A 25,739-nucleotide genomic window follows, 5' to 3' on the forward strand; every position below is an offset into this window, starting at 1 on the left:
TTATCAGTGAATATAAATTTATATATATATATATATATAAAATTTATTTATTTATTTAGTGTATGGCATATCATATATGGACTAGCAATACATATTAACATTTCATCTAGATTAGTAGAACACAATAAAATATAAATGTTAGAAAGATCTATGTTCGAATGTCAATGACTAGGCCATCTAACCATTGAAGCGCAGCATCGTTTATATTTTTAAAAAAATCAGATACTGGACCAGTATATGCCCTCCACTTATAGCTGGTCACAATGTGATTTACAGATTGATGTGGGACCCTGCAGTCATACTGAGTACTATGCCACATTTATACAGAGAGTCCTGGCAGATGCCATGTGAGGTACAAATCCTATTCAGGATTGTCCATTGCTGATGTGGTAGTTCAAAGCCCTGCACCTTTTTTGTGGGGTCATTTATGTGTTGTGCAAGTGCCAGTGGGGGCTTCCTGGATTTGAGTCTTCCTGTTGATAAATAAGGAAGGTCAGCATGTACTGGTAGGAGTGAGTTAACAATAAATAAACATTAGATAACTTAATATAATAAATAACAAGCTACGAGGCTATTTTGTGGATTCAGTAAAAGCAACTGGGAGCAAGGCAGTAGCATGATAAGTGAAGGTGTTAATCACAAGAATGCCAAGTAGCCAAATAGCCACTGGAATTATTAGATGGCTAAAATAGTTATTTGCTAAAGCTAGGAACAAAGGATTTGTAGATAGCAGCTAAGGAAACTAACCAATTTAAGATATATTATAAAAGACTATTGTCTTAATAAAGACATATATTGTGTAGGAAAATATTATTTCATTTATCTTGTCCCTTAATAGAGTATCAAAATGGTATTAATCAAATCAATTAACAGATAGAACATAGCCAATTAGATCTACAATGGAGAAATGGGTTGTAAAGATGATAGAATTTGCAGGGATGGCTAAATTAACTTTTTTTGATCAGAGAAAAACAATGTCTGCATTTATGGATGACTGGAAAACTCTTATAGATTTTTTTTTTTTTTGCATAAATGGAGAAAATTTGTTTTTGATTTTTTTTGATGATTAGGAAAAAAATTGGTAATAGAAAAAACAGTCATATATTATACTGTACTTATATTTGCTGAAGAGGAAATCGAAAGCTTCTTTCTATTTCCTTTCTCCCTTCCTCCCTCCTTCTCTGTATTAGCTTGTGTTAGTTTTTACGTGTTCTATAAGACTTTTAATTACACTTATAAAAAAAACATAGCCAATTAAATGGAGGGATTCATTTGTCTATGCCAGTGGTCGGATTCAGCCGGTTCTCGCCGGATCAGATGAACCGGTAGCGGCGACTGCGGGAGGCTCCGCCCACCCGCCTGGACACAATGTGCACCTACTGCGCATGCAGAAGGCTGTGCACATGCACAGACAAGGTACCTGTGCTCACATTTGTGAACCGGTAGGGAAGGTAAGTGAATTCCATCATTGGCCTATGCCAGTAAAGAGGGATTGTAATCCCACCCCTCACCAGACTTTTTCCTTGGGCCTCCAATACCAACATTTGTCAATAAAATGAATTTTCACAGATGAAGGCAAATACCCCAGAATAATGTTGTATGATCCAATCTGGGTTGGTCACCAGGACCAGCTCAGAAGAGTAAACCTCTGGCCCCAGTGACCAACTCAGATTGGATCCTGCAAAATAAATACATAATAAATAAATAACTTTATTGTCATTGTACGTGAATACACAATATACCCATACAACGAAATTCACTTAACACCCAAAGGTCCAACACACATAACAATCCCCAAACACACTCCCACCCACCACAATTCCTCACCCCTAAACCACCCAAACATCCACACAACAGACCAAGTAATACTGTCCAACAGCTCACTGATGGTGGCCTTTTAGTTCATTGTTGAGTGCATTTATAGCTCTGGGATAAAAACTATTCAGAAAACGTGTGGTCCAAGTTTTAATTGTTCTGTATCTTCTGCCAGAAGGCAACAGTCCAAAAAGATTGTAAGCAGGATGGGAAGAGTCTCTGAGAATGTTATGCAACTTTCTCAAACAGCAAAATTCGAAGATGCCGTCCAGGGCTGGTAGCTGGAGTCCGATGATATTCTGGGCAGTTTTAATAGTTCTCTGTAGAGCTTTTTTGTCCACTATAGAGCTGCTCCCATACCATGCAAGAATGCCGTATGTCAGGACACTCTCAATGGTACTGCGATAGTAAGACAGAAGTAGTTGCTGAGATAGATTTATCTTCCTGAGCATTCTCAGGAAGTACAGCCTCTTCTGTGCCTTCTTCACAAGCATGTTAGCATTCATAGTCCATGAGAGGTCCTCCAAAATATAAATGCCCAGAAATTTAAAACTACCCACCCTCTCCACCTCCTCACCATTTTTGTACAATGGTAGATGTACATCTCTCTTCCTCCTGAAGTCAATTATAAGTTCTTTAGTTTTTGTGGTGTTAAGTGTAACAAAATAAATGTTCTTCGTGTAGTTTGGTCTCTAGTTTAAACAAACATCTTAGGGAGAAAATTTCCAAATGCAAATGTAATAAATAATTACATAAGGTTAAATTAAATTAAATTTACGTTTGAAAACTGACTGAATCTTGTAAGATCCCCAGATTCATCAGATCTGAATTTCCATGTTTGAATCTTCTATGATTTAAGCATATAATTTCACAAAAGTCATTATGAGATTTCTGGGTAAGGCTGATAATATTTTCAATGTTGTGAGATTTTGACTAATTAAAAAATATAGATCATATGATGACTAGTACTGCTGATTCAGTGAGTTCAGGAAATGTAGATCTGCTAAGTTCATATTCAAAAGTGAGCTGACCAACTTTCTTTCATATCCATGACTTTAGATAATACAGGAAGCACTGCAATATTTATATCTTTCACTCATCAAACATGACAAGTGGGTTGACAGAGAGAATGAAATTAGCATGCTGGTGTCAATTTAATATAAAGTGCATTAGTAAATTTAATGAGGAGAGACAAAAATGACAGTCACAAATGTTTTAAATTAGCTACAGTGATACATGGCCTCTGTCATTTTTGGATATCTACCTCTCCATGATTTTATTTTTATATGATCTAACAGGCTTTAACTCAGGAGGTGGATTCATCTAGCATGCTGATTTGGCTACTGTATTAAAGTAATTTTTAGTTTCTACTTCTAGTTCCAGGTGTGTAATCTAGTTCTGCATGGTATACTAAACTATAGATAGACTAATTAAGATTAGAATGTTATGGGAATCCTAACAGTAATGTCATTGACAGAACTGTTTAAACTTATGTGAAATCAGCCATTGTATTTAATAAAGGCTCATAGATTTTAGGAGCTTTATTCATATATTTGCTATTTGTTTAAACATCAAGCTTAGAGAGATTCCTTTAATCACAATTTGCAATCCTAGACAGATTACAGCAATTAAAATAAAGCAGAAACCCCTCCACCCAAAAAAAACACCCTCAATAGTACCTAAAATTGTCATTTTCAGAAGTCCTAATTAGGGAACCAGTAAAACCTATTACAAAGCTGTATAAAACTACTTCAGCCTTCCATTTTAAGGCAATACAAAAGCACAGCAAGGTTGAGTCTATAGGGACGTGTGGTGGAAGCATGTTTCAGAGGGTAGGATTAGACATAGATGACATTGCCTTACTGATGGGACCAAGGGTGAGCCTTCATACTTGATGGGCAGAAATAGCCAGAGAAAGGGACAACTAGAGGTATCCAGATTCTAAACCATAAAGATATTTATGCGCATCACCAGCAACATAGATGGCACCCAAAAGCCAAATGGCAACAAGTACAATTTACAAATTATGGTTATTACATGAGTAAACTAAAAAAGACCAGTAATAAGTCATGTCGTTGTACTCTAAACCAGCTGTAGCTTCCAAGTAGTCTTTTAGTGCAGTCCCTTGTAGTGTAGTTATTGGAAAGGTAGGGGACTAAATTATGAATGTCGTCACTGGGTGGCCTCACCTAGTGACCAGAAAGCAGGGCTTTGGGCTCCTTCTGTCTCCCCACCAATAGCTGCTAGAACTGATCATGAAGGAAGAAGGAGAAACTTTCACTCCCAGTACCCAAGACAGTCCATGATTAGTGATATCATAACCTACTGAGAAATCTAGCAGGACTAGGAATGTTGCAACACTCCATCCCTGTCATTCACAAGTGAGATCAGTGCTGCCTCAGAATTATGCCCAGGCTGGAAAAGGCCCAGGGATTATTAAAGATGTTTAGGAGATGTTAAAGACTGTTACATGCATGTAATCTGTTGATTTTTCTGCACTTGGTTCCTATTATGATATACCAAGAATGCAATATTTAGACACAAAGGTAGAAGCCATGGGGAGTGGAGGAGAAGACTGTTATTTGTCTAAAGTGGCATCAGTTCTTGGAAAATTACATTTACTAGGGATCAACTGCAATTAACATACCCCAAGCAGCATATAAAATCTTGAAGAGAGAAGAAAAACTCAGTATTTTTGGAGTTTGTATATCTGAAAAATAGCTCACTTTATTTCCCAGATGATTCAATCTAAGATGAGGAAACTTTCCTGTAATGACTGTTCTTCTTTCCCCAGAAGTCCTGGTGAGCCCTGGGTATTCGGGTAGCATGACCGTCCGATAACTGTCTTTTGTGATCTAGTGGCTGCTTCTAACCATGAGCCAGGACAAAAACAATTTATTGCCAATTCAAATGCAGAAATTATAATGATAAGACTATAAAGAAGGAAAAAAAGAATGTATTTCACTTGTCTTTTTGTGGCTCTTAAACTTTATATTCAACACTACTTTATTATAGGTAGTCCTTGACTTATGACCATAAATGAGTCTTCACTTACAATCGTAAGTTGTGCTGGTCATTAATAACACTTAGCAATAGCACTTATATACCACTTCATGGTGCTTTACAGCCCTCTCTAAGCGGTTTACAGAGTCAGCATTTTGCCCCGAACAATTTGGGTCCTCATTTTACTGACCTCGGAGCAATGGAAGGCTGAGTCAACCTTGAGCCTGGTGAGATTTGAACCGCCAAATTGCAGGAAGTCAGCACTCAGCAGAAGTAGCCTATAGTACTGCATTCTAACCACTGTGCCACTACAGCTTATGGAGGTCATAAGCAGGTCATCATGTCATCAAACTCAATTTTACAACCTTTTTTCAACAATCATTAAGTGAACTTGGTGGTTGTATAGCAAATGCTGTGTTTGTTAAGTGAATTTTGCAGTTGTTAAATGAACCCATTATTTGCTATGGATGTTTTTTGCCAGAAACTAGAAGTAAATGTTGGTTTCAGGGAAAAAATGTAAATAGCAATAGCACTTAGACTTATATACTGCTTCACAGTGCTTTACAGCCCACTCTGAGCTGTTTATAGAGTCAGTATATTGCGCCCAACAATCTGGGTCCTCATTTTACTGACTTCGGAAGGATGGAAGGCTGAGTCAACCTTGAGCCTGGTGAGATTCGAACTGCCAAATTGCAAGCAGCCGGAAGTCAGCAGAATTAGCTGCAGTACTGCATTCTAACCACTGTGCCACCACGGCTCTTGGTCATCTGATTGCGGGATGCTGCAATTGGCCGTAAATGTGGGCTGGTTGCCAAGTGCCCCAAATGCAGTCACATGATCATTAGGAGGGGGCCAGCTGTTGGAACTTTTAATTCAAATCATAAGTACCTTTTGTGGAGGTCTGCCATAACTTAAATGATTGTTAAATGACCAGTCATACGTTGATGCCTATCTGAAACCCTGATGACAGGGACCTCTGAATCAATGAACAACTTCCTAACTTGAAATGATAACAATATTCTTTTTACAGTGTTAGAAATATAACAATCCATTCAATTAAACAATGTCATTATTTCAAGGAGAGATCATAGATGTGTAAACTAGTTCAATATGTACCTTCAAACATGGTTGGTTAAATTCAGGTTTTATTTTCGTATCATTTACTTGTAATACATATAGGTTCCCTACAGTGGTAAAATATTTATAGTAAACTATTCACTGTATTTTCCTGTATGACAGGGAGAGGGTGGAGGTGAGAAGGAATAATAATATTAATAATAAACCAGAAAGATTTGCACAAGTACCCAGTGATGTCAAAATGACTGACTAGAAGTTCCAGAAAATGAAACATCACCTCAGAATGAAAAGCCAGCGTGAATGGCAGTTAGCTCCAATTTAGACTGAGAAATTTTGTCATTTATTCTGCTTTACCATGTTTATCTGTTTCTACCACTGAATGAGTAAGCCCCATTATGTTCTCCCACTGATCTGAACGTCATTTACTTCTGTCTTAGCCTATCAGATTTAAGTCCTTGGCCTGCCAAGCTCTATCTCATTCTATCTGTCAGGATCTGAGAGCTATAGAATATCTGATGCAGTGGTGAAATTCAATTTTTTTTTACTACCGGTTCTGTGGGCATGGCTTGGTGGGCGTGGTGTGGCTTGGTGGGCGTGGCTTGGTGGGCGTGGCAGGGGAAGGATACTGCAAAATCTCCATTCCCTCCCCTCTCCTGGGGGAAGGATATTGCAAAATCTCCGTTCCCACCCCACTCCAGGGGAAGGATACTGCAAAATCCCCATTCCCACTCCACTCTGGGGCTAGCCAGAGGTGGTATTTGCCAGTTCTCTGAACTCTCAAAATTTCTGCTACCGGTTCTCCAGAACCTGTCAGAACCTGCTGGATTTCACCCCTGATCTGATGGCTCTGTTGTGAACTTGTGGCACTCTAAATAACTTTCGTTATGTGTTTTCTTAATCTACTATCTCCACTTGCATCTTGCCCCGGAATTGTCATTAATATATTTCCCTAGCTCAGCTCAGCATCAAATTGACTGCAACCAAAATGTTCGATGAAACAATGAAGGAACCTTTAGCATTGATTAAACTGCTGGCAGTTTGTGTCTCTTTGCTGGTTTTTAATTACTCTTTTGGATCTCTTCCAGCTCTTCTTTATGCAACTATTTTTGGAAACGTCACTACAATTTTCCAACAAATGTACGCCAACACCAATCGCTACCATGAGATGTTGAACAATGTGAGGGATTTCTTAAAGTTATACCAAGTCCCCAAAGGCCTTAGTGAACGTGTCATGGATTATATTGTCTCCACATGGTCAATGTCCAAAGGGATCGATACAGAGAAGGTACGAATGTCTGAGTGAAACTCCAGGGGTTAGAACATTTGAACATTAGATAATATACTAAATGCAAAGGGAATGGTGTAAACATGCAATTTTCATTTCAGTTCTTGAAATTGTTTTATTATGATGGATGCATGACTCAAAAACAAGGGGCTGAAATATAAAGACAGAGTTTAGAAGCAATATAAGACATTTGAAATAGCACTGAATTCTTATGGTGTTGCTGCTCATGGGTGATGTGATTCAAAGATGGTTTGATTGATTCATACAGACAGATCAGATTCCTGAAGCAAAGTGGCAGAGAGTGACACCCGTATAGTACATACTGGGATCAGCCGCCTTGCCTTGTTTTAACCACTTCTTTGGCCCTTCAGGTATCTTCTGCATATTTGCTTCAAAGTGAAAATGTAGACAAGAATGAGTAGCCTTGCATCAATATTCAAGAGCTGCGGTGGTGCAGTGGTTAGAATGCAGTACTGCAGTCTACTTCTGCTGATTGCCCGCTGCCTGCAATTTGGCAGTTCGAATCTTACCAGGCTCAAGGTTGACTCAGCCTTCCATCCTTCCGAGGTGGGTAAAATGAGGACCCAGATTGTTGGGGGCAATATGCTGACTCTGTAAACCACTTAGACAGGGCTGTAAAGCACTGTGAAGCGGTGTGTAAGTCTAAGTGCTATTGCTATTGCTTTTCACAAACCCAAAGATGTCACCTTTAGCACTTTGCTTTTATCCTGAAGCTGATTCTGCCATCCCATGGCTGCTTTGTACAAACTTGCTCTGGTTTTTCATCTTTGATTCCCAAGTTCTTCCATCAGGAAATTGATTCACACTACCGGTATCAGGTATTCAGTGCCATCAATCCAATACAGTTACAGACTACAAATTTCTTTCAAACCTTTCCTGGGAACATGGAGAGATGAAGCATGAGATGAACAGGACCAAAATACATCTTTCTTTAGCCTTTTCCATAATTTCTTTGTTATAAAATTCTTTTGCATAACTTTTCCGTCAAGCATTCTATCTCAATTATTGGCAATAGATATGTGATGCTTCTGGCTGTTTCTTCATGTTTTTTTTTTGTAAATTCATATAGTATGCATTCTGTGTGGCATTTCCATTCATTCACTATGCCTTCCCAAAGTCATTGCATGAAGCAAATATAATTGCATGCTTACTCTTTCTCCATAGCTGCATAGGAAAAGTAATGCAATGCAATATTTAGCCGGAATTTATTTCGGTGAGCCATGAAAACAAGTCCTGCTACCTTCACAGCCAATCTCTATTTCAAAAGTAAGCTCATTCTTTACAGTGAAATTCATTACATTACAGTATTATCCAATGCTGCTTCAGATAATACATTTCAGCAGCACATTGCTCAGTTATTAGAAATTTAATTCTATTCTTTACAATTCAAATAATAAAAGGATCAGGGAGCAATCACATGTGCCTTCAATAAAAAAAAAACTATATTCAAACTTTTTACAATAGAGTTCCTATGGTCACAGAAAAATGATAATCAGAAATGTGAGAGTTTAAAAATAACTTGGCCAATAAAAGGTAGATCTTAAAATAGTTTACATGTATGTATCCATGAGGAAACAAATCAAACTTTATGAAAAAAACGATTATACCTTTAGGATTACACTAAATCAGAAGTGAGCAAACTGTTCTGAATCAAGTGCTACATTCAAGTTTTGTTTAAAACACCAATGGTTACACTCTGAAAAATGAAATAGGGAATGAGATAGTGGGCTCAATCTTTTAACCCTATCAAAGAGAAAATACAAAAGTGTTTTGTCCAAGACCTCTGGTATTGCTTTTTAGTTTGATAAATAAATACAGAATAACTATTTAATATGGAGTCTATTTAATATAGGTTGATTATCTTTGTTCGGTTTTAGTACAATATATCTTGTGAATCATATAATAGATTATTTTCCACATCTGTGATTCTGTAATAGATAATGGAGTACTATATAAAAGATGAACAAAGAACTTTCTAATACTCTTTTGCAAATAATAGCAGCAATGTATTGTGTGTGTGATTGTGTGTGTGTATATATATATATATGTGTAAAAGAAAAAGAGTGAATTGGATTTAGGTATGAATGCATGGGGTGGTAAATTAATCTTTTATTCTCTATTGTTTTCCAATTTAACTCAAGCTTACTTAGTCAGATCATATACCTCATGACTAATCATACTTAGTCATGAGGTACAAGATCTGGAAAATCTATTATTTTACAATGAACTGTTTAGTTAGCTGCTGTAATCAAAGCAATCTAACAAGATTTATTAGATAAGCCATAATGTCTTCAACTATAATTCCTGGATTTTTTACTGGATTCTCCAATTACCAGAAATGAAGTTATCATTTTATGGCAGTTCAGCTAAATCAGTAGAAATACATTCCAGCGTTCCTATCTTGGGAATTTTTACTTAAAAGAAAAAACAAAGAACACAGAGAATGTTTGAATAGATCTTCATACTGTTGTTGATGACACTTAGGTCTTGGACAAAAATCATGGAGGCTGAGTCTAGCTTATAGTTTTTGGGCCATTCGAGGAAGCTCCCTATTGGTTACCATAATTGTTGGTCATTATTTTGTAGTAGCTATAGAAAACAATTTTATTGATACGTGAACAATTTTGCAGTTCTTAGTTCAATAAAATTATTGAAATGAAATTATCATTTTATACCTGAACTTCTCAGAGGTTTGCATTTGAGCTTTCTGCCTCATCTTTTTACTTAAGTTATTACAATATGGTTTTCTACTATCAGATGCTTGAAGTTTATTTGCGCTGCATTGTTTTATAAAATGAAAATGTGTGTGTGTATATGCATGCAATGTCTATATTTGTAGAAAATATGGAAAACTATTATGAAAAATTAGTTGCAACAAATATGTATATTCTATATTAGGCAAGCACATATTAAATAGCTGCAGGCTGATAAAAATGAGTAGAATAAATTGGAGATGTGAAAAGTTAAAATTGGAGATGTGAAAAGTTACAAACTGAGAGTATACATTTTTGTTATATGTCTCAAGTCTTCTCTATTTTTCATCTTGAGTTTCTCAGGGAATATGGTAGTTAACAGATGTTCATCTAGTCAAACACTTCTCGTAGATATCACATTTATTTTTTAATGATGCTGCCAATGTTTGATTCTTTTCTATTTATTTTAATATTTTGATCCTATCCAGAACAACCAAGACATACACCTAAATACTACATTGAAATAAAATCATTAAATCATCATTAAATAAAACCTTAAGGCCATTCGTGGGTGCATACATTTCCCATCTTGCCTCAAAGTAAATCATTTTTACTTCATTTTTACACCAAACCAGCATGGAAAGCTAAACTAAGAAATAGTAGATGACCAAATATCATCCAATAAGCTTCATGGAAGATCCAAGATAGCAGTCAATCTGCATTTCAATCTAAATATTTATTTGGAATCTACAATTAATTTGAAAAGTTCAACTGCAAAGACATATCCGTTTTCAGATACCCTTGTTTTGAATGTGGTGAATATAAATTTGTTTGTTTTTTTTAAATCCAACCCTAGCTTAAGAACCAGTTTGGACTAGTGGTTAAGGCACCAAGTTTGAAGGTAGGAGGTTGTGAGTTCAAGTCCTACCCTAACTATGAAAGTCAGTTTAGTAATCTTGGGCCAGTAACTCTCTCTCTCAATTTAACTCACCTCACAGGGTTGTGATTGTACAGAAGATAGGAGGAAAAGGTGTGTTGGATATGTTTGCTTGCTTTGAGTTATTTGTAAAATAATAAGTAATAAAGGTTATTTGTAAAATAATAACAAAGATGAGATATAAATAAATAAAAAACAAAATCAAAATAAATTAAAATGCCAGAAGCAGTCCACCAAAACCTAGCGAAGTAGCCAAACACGCTTTTCAAATAACATCTCTTAAATGGCTATAAGAATGTTTACCATGTTCTTAATTCACTGAAAACACTTTCCTTGGATATGAACTTCTTAACTTTAATTGAAACACGCTCGACAGCAAGTGAAATATTAATAGGCAACGTCTCTAACTATGGAAAAATAGGTCATAACACAGAGAACTGAGAACTCTGTGTGCTCAGATGAGAGTAACAATTAAGGTAGCTGGTAGGAAAAAAAATAGTCTTTATGCTTCTTGATTGCAGTTGGGTTACAGTGGTGGAAAGGTCCAGAGAAAAGAATTATGGAACAGCTTACCTATAATGATTATCTGATTGGACCCCTTTTCCATAATCCTCCCTTGATGGATTTCCATGGATGGATGAATGGATGGATGGATGGAAGGAAGGAAGGAAGGAAGGAAGGAAGGAAGGAAGGAAGGAAGGAAGGAAGGAAGGAGAAAGAGAATATTAGAGCTTTCATGTGGCTTTTTTAAAAAGAAGAAAAGACAGATCTATTCTTTCCTTCTGGCCAAAGTGGAAGAATGAGTTGAAATCCCAGAAAGAGATTTTTTTAAGGAGGCTTCATTTGCAGCTACCCATGGGAGATAAGCAGCTTGAGGTTGCAAAGTGAAAAAGCCTTTTTTTTTTTTTTTGTAGTAGCAGTAGTAGTAGAAAATTAGTTGTCTTCCTTTTGGGATGCATGGATGGTGGATGGTGTTATTCTGTACTGTCCTCAAGAAATTATCAGTGGCCTGTATTGGAACACGGGCAAGTTGATTGTGTGGATCAGCCCTTTGTTACATGGTAAGCAATTTACCATTTTATTTCAGTGCAGCCATAGATCTGATGTTATTGCCTCCAGGATGGGGATGGAGTGTAGAAAAAAATAATATGAGCAACATTAAACGTGACCTTAAATCAGGTCTCACTATTGTCCATTTAGCTCCACTGTAATTGGCACCGAGTGTGTTCCCAGCCAGAGATCAGATTCTTCCATCGTTTAACCTAAGGGATCAACAAACCTGTCAATTCCATTTTTCATGACTCATTTGCTATTTAAACATTTTGTTCAGTTCAGATTCTTCATCAGTTTATGAATTTGATAATCAAAGATCTTCATAATATTTGTATCAATGTCCTTCTGCAGTGCCTATGAATGCATTTTTGGTCATACGTTTTCGAATATGCAGACATTGGGAACCAATTTTCCCTCTAATGGTTTTTTTTTCCCATTATTTGTTCTAAGTATGTATTTTTTTCAACAAGTCTTCCTTCCTTCCATTGCATATTGTTTTATTTTCCTAACCATATGATAATATTTGTGAAAGTGTGTATGTGTATGTCTTGCTATTCTTTTATAGTTTGGGGAAAGGCAACTCTAGTAAAAAATTGAAGCTTTATATAAAAATCTATTAAAAATTAAATGAAATAATGTCATATTCTTTCCAAACTCTCATTGCCAAGGAAACAATTAGAAAACCATAGTATTTAGGAGTGGGTTTTTCATTAAATTACTGCAACTATAATTTCAAAAAAGAGCACGTCTCCTTGTAAACACAAAATGTTTCTATTAAACTCAGCAGTTCCAGCTACTTTACGGTACTTGCATTCTGGTCCCACAAACTTATATCAATGTAAAAGATCTGGTTTTTTTTTTTCCCAGATGAGAAACCACAATTCTTTTAACAAGAACCAATACTTTTTAGAAAAGTTTTGTTTGCTTGCGGTCATGCCTAACCACATACCAAAAGAGAAATGGCTCTTTTAATAGCTTTGTATTTAAGGCAGCCAGTTTCATAAAATGAAAGAAGTCTGCAAGACCAGGATTTGTGTGGTCTTAATTGTACAGTTTGTTTTCTTACTAGTCACCCTTAATTGATTTCTTAGAATTTTCTTAGCCACCTGGATCAATCAAACAAAGAAAATAATACTTTGAACATTTTAAGCATTTCCTTTAATGAATGAAGACAAATATATGTGTCCCAGGATAATGTTGCAGGATCCTATCTACTTCAGTCACCAGGACCAGAGTTTTAAGTCTTTCCAGCTTTCAGATTCGTGCTAGAACCCATCCTCAGGGAACTTCTCTCTACCAGAATGTGGGTTTCCTTTAATGGTCTGAGCTATCTAAACATTAGAAGATTAATAATCTTAAATCAATACTCTACAAGTAGCATTGTATCGAAATAATAAATGCATTATGTATGTTTAAAATCCTACTACTACTACTACTACTACTACTACTACTACTACTACTACTACTAAACATTTAAGAGAGCCGAGGTGGCACAGTGGTTCGAGTGCAGTACTGCAGGCTACCTCAGCTGACTGCTAGCTGCAGTTCAGCAGTTCAAATCTCACCAGGTTCAAGGTTGACTCAGCCTTCCATCCTTCCCAGGTGGGTGAAATGAGGACCCAGGTTGTTGGGGGCAATATACTGATTTTGTAAACCACTTAGAGAGGGCTGTAAAAGCACTACAAAGCAGTATATAAGTCTAAGTGCTATTGCTAACAGGCTTTTGTCAGCTACATCCCACTCTAACTACAGCATCTCTTTATGTTGGTTGTCATCACTGTCCATGCTTTCCCTTCACTTTTTATTGTCCCTGCTCTCTGTAGGTTGTTTCTCAGCTATTCTAGCCACTTATCTTAAACTGCCTGGCTGAGTTTAGAAAATGCTGAAGGAAAAAGAAAACAATATTGGATTCATTTCCTCTGGGATAGGAAGCTTGCTTTCTCAACCTCAAGAGGAACATAGATGAAGAAGCAAAGAAGTGATTTCCAGCCCCCTGCATTGTTCCTAGTTTTTCCTCTGAGTGCCACATATTTATAAGATCTACTTCTGCATCATCAAACAAAGAGAACAGAAGAAAATATGAATTGACATCTGTCTATCTCTGTCTCTGTCTATCTGAGAGCCAGCATGGGATAGTAGATAAGTCCTGGACTATGAGTGGAGAGATGGGAGGTAGGATCTATCCTTCTCTTAGGCACAGAAATTATTTGGGTGGCTGTCTCTTAGCCCTAGGCTGGGAAGAAGAAGAAAAAATCTGTCCCTAACAATACACCCTGGAGGCTTTCATCCTGCAGTTGATTGATTCGTGATAATGATCATCATCATCGTCATTGTCAAAAGAAGAGCAACACTTACAGTTACCATAATTTAAACAGAAATACAGGATGCCTCAGTATACATCTATTTAAATCACAGTAATTTAGTAATTTGGGAACTGCAGCTAGTTACTCTGCGTGCCTGTTCATTCAGCTATCCAGGTGTTGCTAAGCTTCTGATCTTTCTCCATTTAGGTGTGCCCTATTTAAAACTGATTTAATCAAAACCAGAATATTTTTAAACAGAGATTTTCATTTAACAACTCTTTGAATAGAGGATTGTCCTCTGTAAAAATAAGTAGATATGTAATCAACCTAAATTACAGGTAGTCTTTGACTTGTAACAATTTGATTAAGTGACTGGTGCTGAAAAAAATTCCAGTCTTTGCACTTATGGATGGTCCTTCCACTTATGACGATTGTACCACCACTACCAAAGTCACATAATTGCAATTTGGGTGCATGGCAACTGACTCACATTTATGGTTGCAATGTCCTGTGGTCAAATTTGTGATCTTTTTTGCAAGTTGTCAACAACAAAAAGTGGCATTCAGAAGAATGGGTTCACACTTACAACTATGGTGTTCACTTAATAACTGCAATGATTCACTTAATAACCATAATAAATATCATTGTAAAAACTGTACACACACAGAGAGAGAGAGAGAGAGAGAGAGGCACATGGTAGTTAAACAGTAGAATGTCTATGATTCTGGTTGTGTACTGCACTTCTTTATCTGAACTGTTTCAATCATACAGAGATAAAAGAATATAGGTACTAACTGGGAGTTGTTGATTTTAACATAAGTATATTACACGATTGTTAAAATTGATACAGTGATGAAATAGTCATAACAAAGAACAATAGAAAATTAATAGCAGAATTCAATATTCATATGCCTTCAGCATATACATATCTCAGAATTTTGTAGTGCTATCCTAAACAGGAGAAGACTTACTGGAGAAGAGCCTAATACTGGGAACGATTGAGGGCAAAAGAAGAAGGGGATGGCAGAGAATGAGGTGGCTGGATGGAGTCACTGAAACAGTCAGCATAAATGGACTCTGAGGGATGATAGAGGATAAGAAGGTCTGGAGGAGCATTGTCCATGGGGTCACGATGGGTCAGACACGACTTCACGATTAAAACAACAAATCCTAAACAGAATGAAGAAAAAGGATTACATCTTAATCTGTGCACTGAAGAAGACGCAAAAATTATTTGGTTTTTAACCCTGCCTCCTACAGCTACTTATGAATTCCCATCTGCTTCTGAAGAAGAGATATAGGGGAGACTAGAGGAGATAAAGGAAAACCCATATCGTGCAAAGAAGATATTCATTTTTGTAATGTTTGGTGAACTGCAAGCATATCTATTAGGGAAAAATGCAGATAATAGTGAAAAAATATACAACATATAATTGAATAAGGAAGAATAATTTACAAAGATGATTAGATCAAAATGTATGCAATATATGCATGAGAGAAATAATGTATCTGAAAAAACAGGGGTTTTCTTATAGGTTTTTTTTAAAGTTACCAACTAATGTGAAAGATTGGAAAAAAACAGAATCTGAAAGATATACAAGCTCAAAAGTTCTCCATCTGCATTTTAGGTCTGCTCTTTTTTTATCCCTAATCCCCCTCCCCAAGTGCAGAACTATGTTTATGCACCAAATTATTACACAACAACCTTTTTGATAGAAATTATAATTGGCCTTTGAATAGTACACATTACCTGGCTTTGAGAAGTGAACATGGCAACTTGCTTGCTTGCCTTGTGGAAGTGAAATGGGTTCCCCTGGAGGGAAAAATTATCAGGTAGCATGCTTAATACATTGGGGTGGACCATGGATAACATTTATCCAGTTAGTTTCGTAGCAATTCTAGCCTCATATAGTCATCAAACCACTGGAGAGAGAAACAGAGCAGTACTGGATTAATCCTGATAACACTGCAAGGCATACATTCAAAACCAATGTCAGTCTTAGTTCCTGTGCTCTGTCTTGCTGTGTATCTCCCAGACTGACTGGGAATTGAAGCAGAATTTTCTGAGATTAATTTAAGCATCTTTGTCAATGGTGGATTGGAAAGAAAACTGAAAATTAAGCAGGAAAAAGCTGTTTACGAACTTTAAAGAGGATTGACAATTCCTTTTTAGCTTTCATGCAGTTCAGAAAGTTGAAATGTCAGTGGGAGGAAGAGGAAGGAATGTTAGCTGGCCTTGTGATTTGGAGGACTGCTATAAGCAAATGTTGAATGTAGATATTTAAACCATTTTTGTCTGGGTCCAAGTGGGAGCAAGTCTGAGGATTTCACTGCATCAAAGGCAGGAAGGAAATCTGCAGGCTGTTACTCCAAATTGTTACTGCTCTTAATTTAAACATATTACCAAATGAGATGATTATACAGAAATCAGGAGCCTTGGTAGTACAGTGGTTTAAAGCATCCTGTTATTAACACAGCTGCCTGCAATTACTGCAGGTTCAAATCTTACCAGGCTCAAGGTTGACTCAGCCTTCCATCCTTTCTAAGGTAGTTTAAATGAGGACCCAGTTGTGGGGGGCAATAAGCTGACTTTGTATAAATATACAAAAGTATGAAGGCTATTGCTTAACGCACTGTAAGCTGCCCTGAGTCTCCGGAGAAGAGCGGCATATAAATCAAATTAAAAAAAAAAAATCAGAAAGGACCAAACAAAGTGCCTCTGCTCTTCAGAAACATACAAAATAAGAGATCTTTTTGCCATTTTTAAAGATAATACAATGCAACTTCTGTCCACCCTCAAGTCTAATCCATTGTTTGTTTGTTTTTTTTAAAAAATAATTTAAAATCTGAATGAAATTTGGATAGATTGGAACTCTGTCCCCAAAATGGGTAGAGTGAACCCTACTGTTGTCTTGTGATACCTAACTGACCAGCCAAACACTAATTAATAGAACTTCTGTTTGAAGACATTCTTTATTTGAAGGGCTGTCTAGTACAAATTCATTTTCAAACATATACCTAGAATAGAAAGCAGAGCATTTTAAATTGTCTGTCAAGAGTTAGAACAGCAGTCATTTCATTGACAAGAACAAAGCCTGCTTTACTGTAATAACGTGCATTATATTTCAAATCAAACCATAATTTGAATTTATAGATTAATTCAAATGTGCATTCTAATGGAAATCTTTGCCACTGTTGTTTTCCTTTCATAATGTGCAAATGATAATTTTGGAAATGACTTTTTGGAGATTGAAAAAAATCATCCTTCCGCATTCTGCCTCTTAGTCTTCTTTTCCTCTGCTTGCTCTGCCTCCCTATTGAAAGGGACAGTTATCGTATTCCCATACTTTACCCACAACAAGAGCTCTATAAAGCTGAGAGGTGATGATTTGTCCAGACTTGTTCCAGGGCTTTTTCATGGTGAGGTTGGACTAAAATATGAATCTTCCAAGATTTTAGACGCTACAGCACACTATTCTTCTAAATCCTACCTGTGTCTTCCTTGCTATCTAACAAATCTATTGCCAGCTTTTTGTGCAAGAACAGAAAAAAAAAGCATGGATCCATGCCAGACATCAATTCCTATCCCACATGATAGAACAGTGAAGTCAAAATCTAAATTTTTCAGAGAAAAATGCAGTGAAAAATGAAACTGTTCACTTAAGTCAAAACTAAGCAAGACTATTCATAACTTCTTAAAATCTACTATAGCCACAGAGAGTTCAGTGTGGCTTCCAGCAGGCCATTTCAGATGCAAGAATTGACAATGGAGAAGGTTGCATGCTGAAGAAAAATGTATAAATATTGTATATTGGGAAAATTATGTTAGCATTAGGGTGCAAATGGTCATCACATATTAAAATATGCAGAAATGTAATAGAATTAACAGTTTCAAAACGAGAAAACATACAAATTGGAAATAGACAGATCTGTCCATGTGTATACTTGGTAGCTGACGACCAGCACAATCCCAAAACCCCAGGTTTTCTGCTCCAGCAGAAATTTGATGTGACATAAAACCAGGCTAATTCTTACACTGTCCTATATATTACTTTAGCTATAATAGGGAAAGAACCCAAATTCCCTCCCTTGCCTTTTGAAAATGTACTTGCACAGACTATATAATAAAACTACTTCTCTAGCTGAGATTTCATTTCCATTTTAAAGATGAAAAAAATTAAGTCCATATCTTGTGAGGAGATCATTGTTTTACAGTTGTTGAGAGAAGAACTGTTTCTCTTTCTCCCTTGCAGCTTACAGTATATTCAGTTGGATGTGGCTTGACTAAAACCTTTTGGAAAAAAGCTTCCATTAATTATTGAATTCCTCCTGATGGATTAGCTGGCTTTTTTCCTACATAGTGTACTCTCACCTTTCTAAACTGCTGGAGAACATGATGAAAGTGTCACTATTTTGTCTACAAAAAGCAATACTGTTTGAAATGATATCTATGCACCTGAGAAGTCTTTATTTCTTTTTCTCTGACAAGATGCCTGTCCACTTTCTGAGAACATGATTGTAACAGCAATTTAGGGTACAGGTTTCTTTTGTAATATTTCATGGTATAATCCTAAAAGCATTAACTTGAATTTAAAGTTAATATACCAAACTCAGTGGAAACTACCACAAAGTAAGTATACATAGAATTAACTCAAGAGTCCCCCCCACAAAGTAAATAATTTGTTGTTTTAATTATAAAATTTAAGAGTAACGAATTTTCCCAAAAACATATTTATTGATAAGAGCAGTTTGACAATGAATCAATTATGTAGAAGATTCTTATTGTCTCTAGTGAAGGTTTTCAAAAGTTTCTGCTCTGGATTGTTTGTACCAGATTTTGATTATTTATTTTAAGATCACATGGATTTCAAAGGCAGGCACATTCCTATAATTCTGTGGGTAGAGATAATTCAGTAGTCCTCAAAGTATTAATTTTAAAATTCAGTCTATCACAGCTCACATTCACCACTCTGCCAATTAAATTCTAAAGGAAATAAGACATGAAATAAAACTTCATGTCCACTGAAGTAGCTACGTTTGCTTAAAGAGAAATTAATTCATTAGTCTACAATTGCTCATTCTTCTTTAATAGTAGGAAGAATGGGGGATTATTCTAGGTCATTCTCTTCATTGACATGGAATGGTAGAAACCCAGATTTTTCCCAGAATTCCTTGTAGTGAACTGACATTATATGGTTCCTTCTGAGGTAAGAAGCCATAGATTTTTCAAAAGATAGAATATTTTTTAAAAAATATTACTATAGCCCTATATTTGGGGTTTGTATTAAAGGCTAAGTTTAGGCATTAAGTTTTTAGGACTAGGAGTAGGAGTGCTCTAGATAGTTCCCATTCTTGCCAATTTCATTCAAATGATATTGGCTTCCTTAAATCAGGAATTAAGTATGATTATCTGCAGAAATGAATTTTAACATTTAACACAGCATTTAGCTTTGGAGCCACTAGGAGCCAAGCTCAGTATGATGGCACCTAACCATCTGGAGGAAGGAAAAAAATGTTACATCTGCAGACATCTGCAGAGTGATGTCAGTAAGGGATGGATTTACAATGAAAAGCATAATAGGCAAAGGAGGATCATAGATCTAAGAATGAAGAACCCTCAAAACAGCTTCTGGCTACTACTGGACAATTGTTTCTTTCTGTGTCTATCCCAAATCCTAGGATTGGTGAATAAACTAAGTTGTAGATTCTATTCTATTTCTATTAATTGAAATACTGTTTTTCAGGCATTCCTTTAAGAGCCTACTCGTGCTGCTTCTGTTTTTAATCAACTCTTAGATTGTTGTGGTACTATTAATCTGCTCTTGATTAATTGCAGTTTTCTCTGAAACCATTCTTAAAAAGAAATCCATTTTACAAAAAAGAAAGAAAGAAAATAATTAAAAACAAATTGGCTTTGGAGATTTAGGAAATAGAGACTTATTTATCCAAATATTTACTGTATGTGTTATATGAAAATTAGTCCTGCTGAATTCAATTAAGTGTTAAATATTTTCATTTGTTTCATTTAAAACTTGTGTATGGCATCCCCCAAAACAAAGTATTCTGAGCAACTCACAACATAAAAGCAATTCAATTATAAAATAAAACAATGGGAATTTAAAATCAATGTGAACCTTGGTAGAACCTACATTATAACAAGTTTCACACTGATTATATATGAGTATATGGGGAAGATCTGTAGTCTCTGCAAAATATATGCACAAGGATTCAAATTCTTGGCTCCAACATTTCTTTTGTAATAATTTATCTAGAAGCATTAAGAAAAATTATCATCATCTATTGTAGTCTCTCTAAATTATACATTTACAATATGGTCAGGTAATACAGGCTTGCCTTAAAAAGATTTGTAAGTAAGTATTTTGGAGCTCTTTAAACAATATAATGTATGAGGGTGGAAGTTTATTTTCCGAGCTTGTGGGTTGGTTTCTAGACCCGAGCTACAGATATTTGTCACTATCACAAATATAATGTATTAAAACAGTTATGTATGTATGTTAACCTTCATACTATCTGTTTAGATTGCACCCATTGTCATGTTTTTCCTCTCCCTCCAGGTCCTTTCAATATGTCCCAAGGACATGAGAGCGGATATTTGTGTGCATCTCAATCGGAAGGTTTTTAACGAACATCCAGCTTTTCGCCTAGCTAGTGATGGCTGCCTGAGAGCACTTGCAGTGGAATTCCAGACGATCCATTGTGCTCCCGGAGACCTTATCTATCACGCTGGTGAAAGCGTAGATGCCCTCTGCTTTGTTGTCTCAGGATCATTAGAAGTCATACAGGATGAAGAGGTGGTGGCCATCTTAGGTAGGATGATGAAGTGGTGGCCATCTTGTATGTCCACTATTACTCTGATAACAATGGGGCGTTTTTGTACACTTTAATGTGAGTAATTGCTTAAAATGTCAAGGCAGTACTATCGCCCTGTTCTTCTTGTTTAGCAATTTCTATTTAGAAATGTTGTTATCGGTAAAATCCATTGATGAGTTTATTTTTTGACAAAATGACAGACTACAAAAGTTTAGACGGTGTTTGAATCTATTTCTCCCATTTATCTATTATATGTAATTCTTATTTATTTCTTTATATAAAATAAATATTCATATCTTCCCTTTGCCCCGAAGGCTCATGAAGGTGTACACTGAATTTTCTCCCTTGGCTTTTAACCACAAGAAAGTTGTAAGGCCATGATGGCGAACCTATGGCATGCGTACTGGAAGTGCCACACAGAGCCATCTCTCCGGACACGCCAGCCGTCGCCCGTTGCTCTTCCGGGTTCCGGCATGCCAGCCAGCTGGTCTTCACGTGCACAGGAGCACCGGAAACCAGAAGACCAGTGGCCGGTGCGCATGTGCACACCGGAAACCGGAAGATCATCTTCCCAGTGTGTGCATGTGCACTGGGCGGTTGCTCTTCCAGTTTTTGGCATGGGGGTGTCTGCGTGCTCCCATTTCAGCACTTGGTGCCATAAAGGTTTGCCAACACTGCTATAAGGGCTTGGGCTGAAACAGCAATTAGTCACCTAGGAACAAAAATTGATCAGCATACTTCCTCTGCCCCATCTATCATGGGTGTCATGGTAGTGGTGTTCCAATTTCTAAGGGGTTGCCACAAAGAAGAGGGAGTCAGCTTATTCTCCAAAGCACCTGAAGGTAGGACAAGAAGCAATGGTTGGAAACTAATCAAGGAGAGAAGCAACCTAGAACTAATGAGAAATTTCCTTCTTAACTGAGAAGTTAGAACAATCAATCAGTGGAACAACTTACTTCCAGAAGTTGTGAATGCTGCGATGCTGGACATTTTAAAGAAGAGATTGGACAACCCTTTGTCTGAAATGGTATAGGGTTTCCTGCCTGAGCATAGAGTTGGACTAGAAGACATCCAAGGCCCCTTCCAACTCTCTTATTCTGTTCTGTTCATCCCAAATTTGTTTACTCTATTAGTAAAAGTCATTTTTTTTTAAAAAAAATCCTTCTTTGTACCCTCATACATTTTGAGAGCATAACTATTTCAAGCTACCAAATAATGGGCACAAGGTTACCTAGATGCAAACATTAATTGCTGACTGTTAGGAGCTACACATAATTTTCTATTCCTGTTTATATTATGCACAATATTAAATACAATTAAGAAAATAAATAAATGAATACATCTAACGTTATGCAGAATCATCCTAACGTTAACTCCCCTGGTACAACATTTTTCTCCTGCCCATGACTTGCTTTAATATAGTAATTAGCTAGAAATGTAACATGTAACAGGCTATTGTATGAGCTTGCTAATGCTGTGGTAATGAAGTGTGTGTAATATAATAACAGCCTCCCCAAGGAAACATCACAAAGTATGCCGCTTATCCCATCAAAATGAGAGACATCATTCTAAAACTACATCCATCAGAACAGAAATAATTCATTCATAAAAACTGTGAATTGTTTGCTTGGCATAATATTGATTTTCATCAGGAAAAACAAACACACCCACCTCATTTGGATTTAACAATGGGTAAAATGAGATAGTCTTTACTTGGGGAGAAGCCGCAAGAAGCCTTATTTAAGCCATACAGACTGTTGATGGGGAATGAAACTTTAGAGCATAACTTTCTTTGGGCCAAGACTACATTTGATTACCTGTTTCCCAAAGTAAAGAGTCAATTAATTAAAACTAGATGGATCAGTTAAATATAGTCATTAGGCTTAAAACCTATGTATTAAATGATCCTAAATATTAAATAAATATCTTCTTTCCTCATTTCAAAATTTACAATTTGATGGGCAATTTGGAAAAACTTTGATGGCTGCATTCAAGACTTAAGAGGCCATGTGATCCTGGGATCTAACATTATGCAGAATCATCCTAATGTTAACTGCCCTGGTAAAACATTTTTCAAAACAGGGAGCACCAAAAGATTTATTTAAGGATTTACTTCTCTCACATGGTGCTGTTTCTCCCTCATGAGGCTTATTTCAGGTAGGATTTAGGAATCATCCTTATCTCATCTTCTCATTTCTAAAATCAGTTATGCAGGCAAAGTCAGTCTCTGTCCTGAGGTGATTTGGCTTCTCTTTTAGTAAACTTGGTGGCCCTCTATCTACCTTTAACAATATTTATTTATTTATTTATTTATTTATTTATTTATTTATTTATTTATTTATTTATTTATTTATTTATTTATTTATTTAAGTACGTATTAGAAAATATGTATAAGTATAAGCATGAATTGAATACATAAAATGAATACAATTAAAGGGAACATTAGGACAGGGATGGTAGGCACACTGGTGCTCTTATGCACACCCCTTACAGACTTCTTAGGAAAGGGGTGAGGTCAACAGTAGCCAGTCTAAGATTAAAATTTTGGGGATTTTGGGATGAAACCACAGAGTCTGGTAGTGCATTCCAGGCATTAACCACTCTGTTGCTGAAGTCATATTTTCTACAATGGAGTTTGGAGTGGTTCACTTTAAGTTTGTATCTATTGTGTGCTCGTGTATTGTTGTGGTTGAAGCTGAAGTAGTCATTGACATTGTAGCAGGTGATTTTATGAGCTATGCTTAGGTCATACCTAAGGCGGCATAGTTCTAAATTTTCTAAGCCCAAAATTTCAAGTCTGGTGGTATAAGGTATTTTGTTGCGAGCGGAGGCGTGGAGGACTCTTCTTGTGAAATATTTCTGGACATGTTCAATTGTATTAATATCTGATATGCAGTGTGTGTTCCAGACAGATGAGCTGTATTCGAGAATTGGTCTAGCAAACGTTTTGTATGCTCTGGTTAGTAGTGTAAGAAGCTACGCAAGATTAGGTTTACAACCCTTAATGCCTTTTTGACGATGTGCAAGGAATCAATCAATCTTCCCTCAAGGAGGATCCTTCTCTTTTTTTCTGTCATCTTGATGACAACAAAGAAGAGGTAGAACAGATGAGAGGGAAGGGAGAAATGATGAGAAAATGAAAGAGATTGAAAAGAGGATGGAAGAAAGAAAAAAGTAGAAAGCAAGCATGGCTTTAAACATTTTAGTGTCTGGTCTTACAAGAGTGTTCTTCACTCATGTTCCTCAGATAATGCGGTTCTTCATAGAAACCAGTTCTTAGAACGGTTTTAGCCCTATTATTTCCCAAGAGTCCATTGATGGATTACACCCTGTTCCTTACAGTTACTTTCATTTACCTTGCTGTAGTTACCGTACATGAAACTCATTTTAAAAAAATAAAAAAGGATGAGTATAAGAGATGTGTACAAGAGCAAGCAGAGCTGGACTGTTTAAATACATTTTCTGCTATATATAATGTCACATTCTTCATTTTTACTTCATCCTATTAGAATACTTCTAATATATTTTCTAATAAGATGAATACTTCGTCCTATTAGAAAATATATGAACAAAGATGGTTGTAGAATAAAATGCTTTGGATAGAATGTGGAGATCTAAAGCTTTCAAGTACACATTCTTCTTTCTAATATGGCATCTGAATGGTGTCACATCCTTCTTAGAGTCCCATTTATCTACAAGCAATTAGCGAAGAATAAATGGAATATATCTGCAGAAGCAGAAATTTCTACAAAAATGTGCCTATTAGGGCAAATTGTGTTAAAATGTGCACAAAAAGGGAAACTTAACAACAGAAAGGAATAAATTTGAGTGTGCATGTTAAATCACAGATCGATGTGGAAATTGGATGGAGTAGAGTTGGAGTAAAACCAACTAAGATCAAAATTAGACAAAATTGTCCACTACTGGTTCATATTGATTTGCTATAGTAGATGGCAGTTGTTTTCTGGGGATAATAGCCAACTAATGCCTATACTTTTAGGGGGGGATGATTTACTATCAACCAGCTAAAGGTCTTTTTGCCAATTAAATGCTGACTTGTAACCAATTACTATTAATTCCTTTGCTACAGTTTGCTATGGGAACATATTAAGACTAGTAAATTTTAGAAAATATTGAATAAAGATGTTTGCTTTTTTTTGATATATGGAATAACTTAACATTCAGCAAGCATTAACAATGTACATCTTTCAAAAAGAGAGAAAGCATCGTAGAGTACAGTTTTGGGACTGTACTCTACGCTAGAGACCAGATTATTATTTTTCAACATCACTAGGTTACCTCTTACCAATTAATTGCTGTTAAAGGAAAAAGTCAATGGTCCCACCATTGTCTTGATTAAATAGTGTTCAATTATGCTTCCTAGGCCTTCCCAAACATGCCTTAAGCCCAATCTAAGAAGCCTTCCTCCAAATTGCCTTTGGCTGCAATTCATGTTCTTCTATGTTATGAAATGAAACTAGGAGGCCAAGTATCACACTTTCCTATTGCAAAGCAAAGGATTGGAGACATATATACACTTGTAACACTTTCCTTCTGTTGCAGAGGCATGTGGAAGAAAAAGAAAAGGATTTTAGTTTCAGTGATTCCACAGCAGCCTGTAATGAGCTACCACCCAATTGCATTTAAGTTAGTGGTCCTTGCCAAAGACATCTAAGATACTGCCCATTCTTTTATCTTGTGAAGGCAAAATCGTCCAGTCT

General features: G+C 36.3%; 1 protein-coding gene across 1 annotated transcript in view; it reads left to right on the plus strand.

Moving 5' to 3' along the window:
* KCNH5 (potassium voltage-gated channel subfamily H member 5) overlaps positions 1–25,739 on the plus strand; it is a 214,630-nt gene that overhangs the window by 143,876 nt on the left and 45,015 nt on the right. Inside the window, exons 8-9 of the mRNA XM_070931612.1 lie at positions 6,981–7,180; positions 20,763–21,015. Of these exons, the coding sequence (XP_070787713.1) occupies positions 6,981–7,180; positions 20,763–21,015 (453 nt within the window). The remainder of the gene's footprint in view (positions 1–6,980; positions 7,181–20,762; positions 21,016–25,739) is intronic.

This window comes from Pituophis catenifer, unplaced genomic scaffold, assembly GCF_029215685.1.
Source record: "Pituophis catenifer annectens isolate HBS135680 unplaced genomic scaffold, rPitCat1.0.hap2 SCAF_1, whole genome shotgun sequence".
In the NCBI taxonomy this organism is placed as follows: domain Eukaryota; kingdom Metazoa; phylum Chordata; class Lepidosauria; order Squamata; family Colubridae; genus Pituophis; species Pituophis catenifer.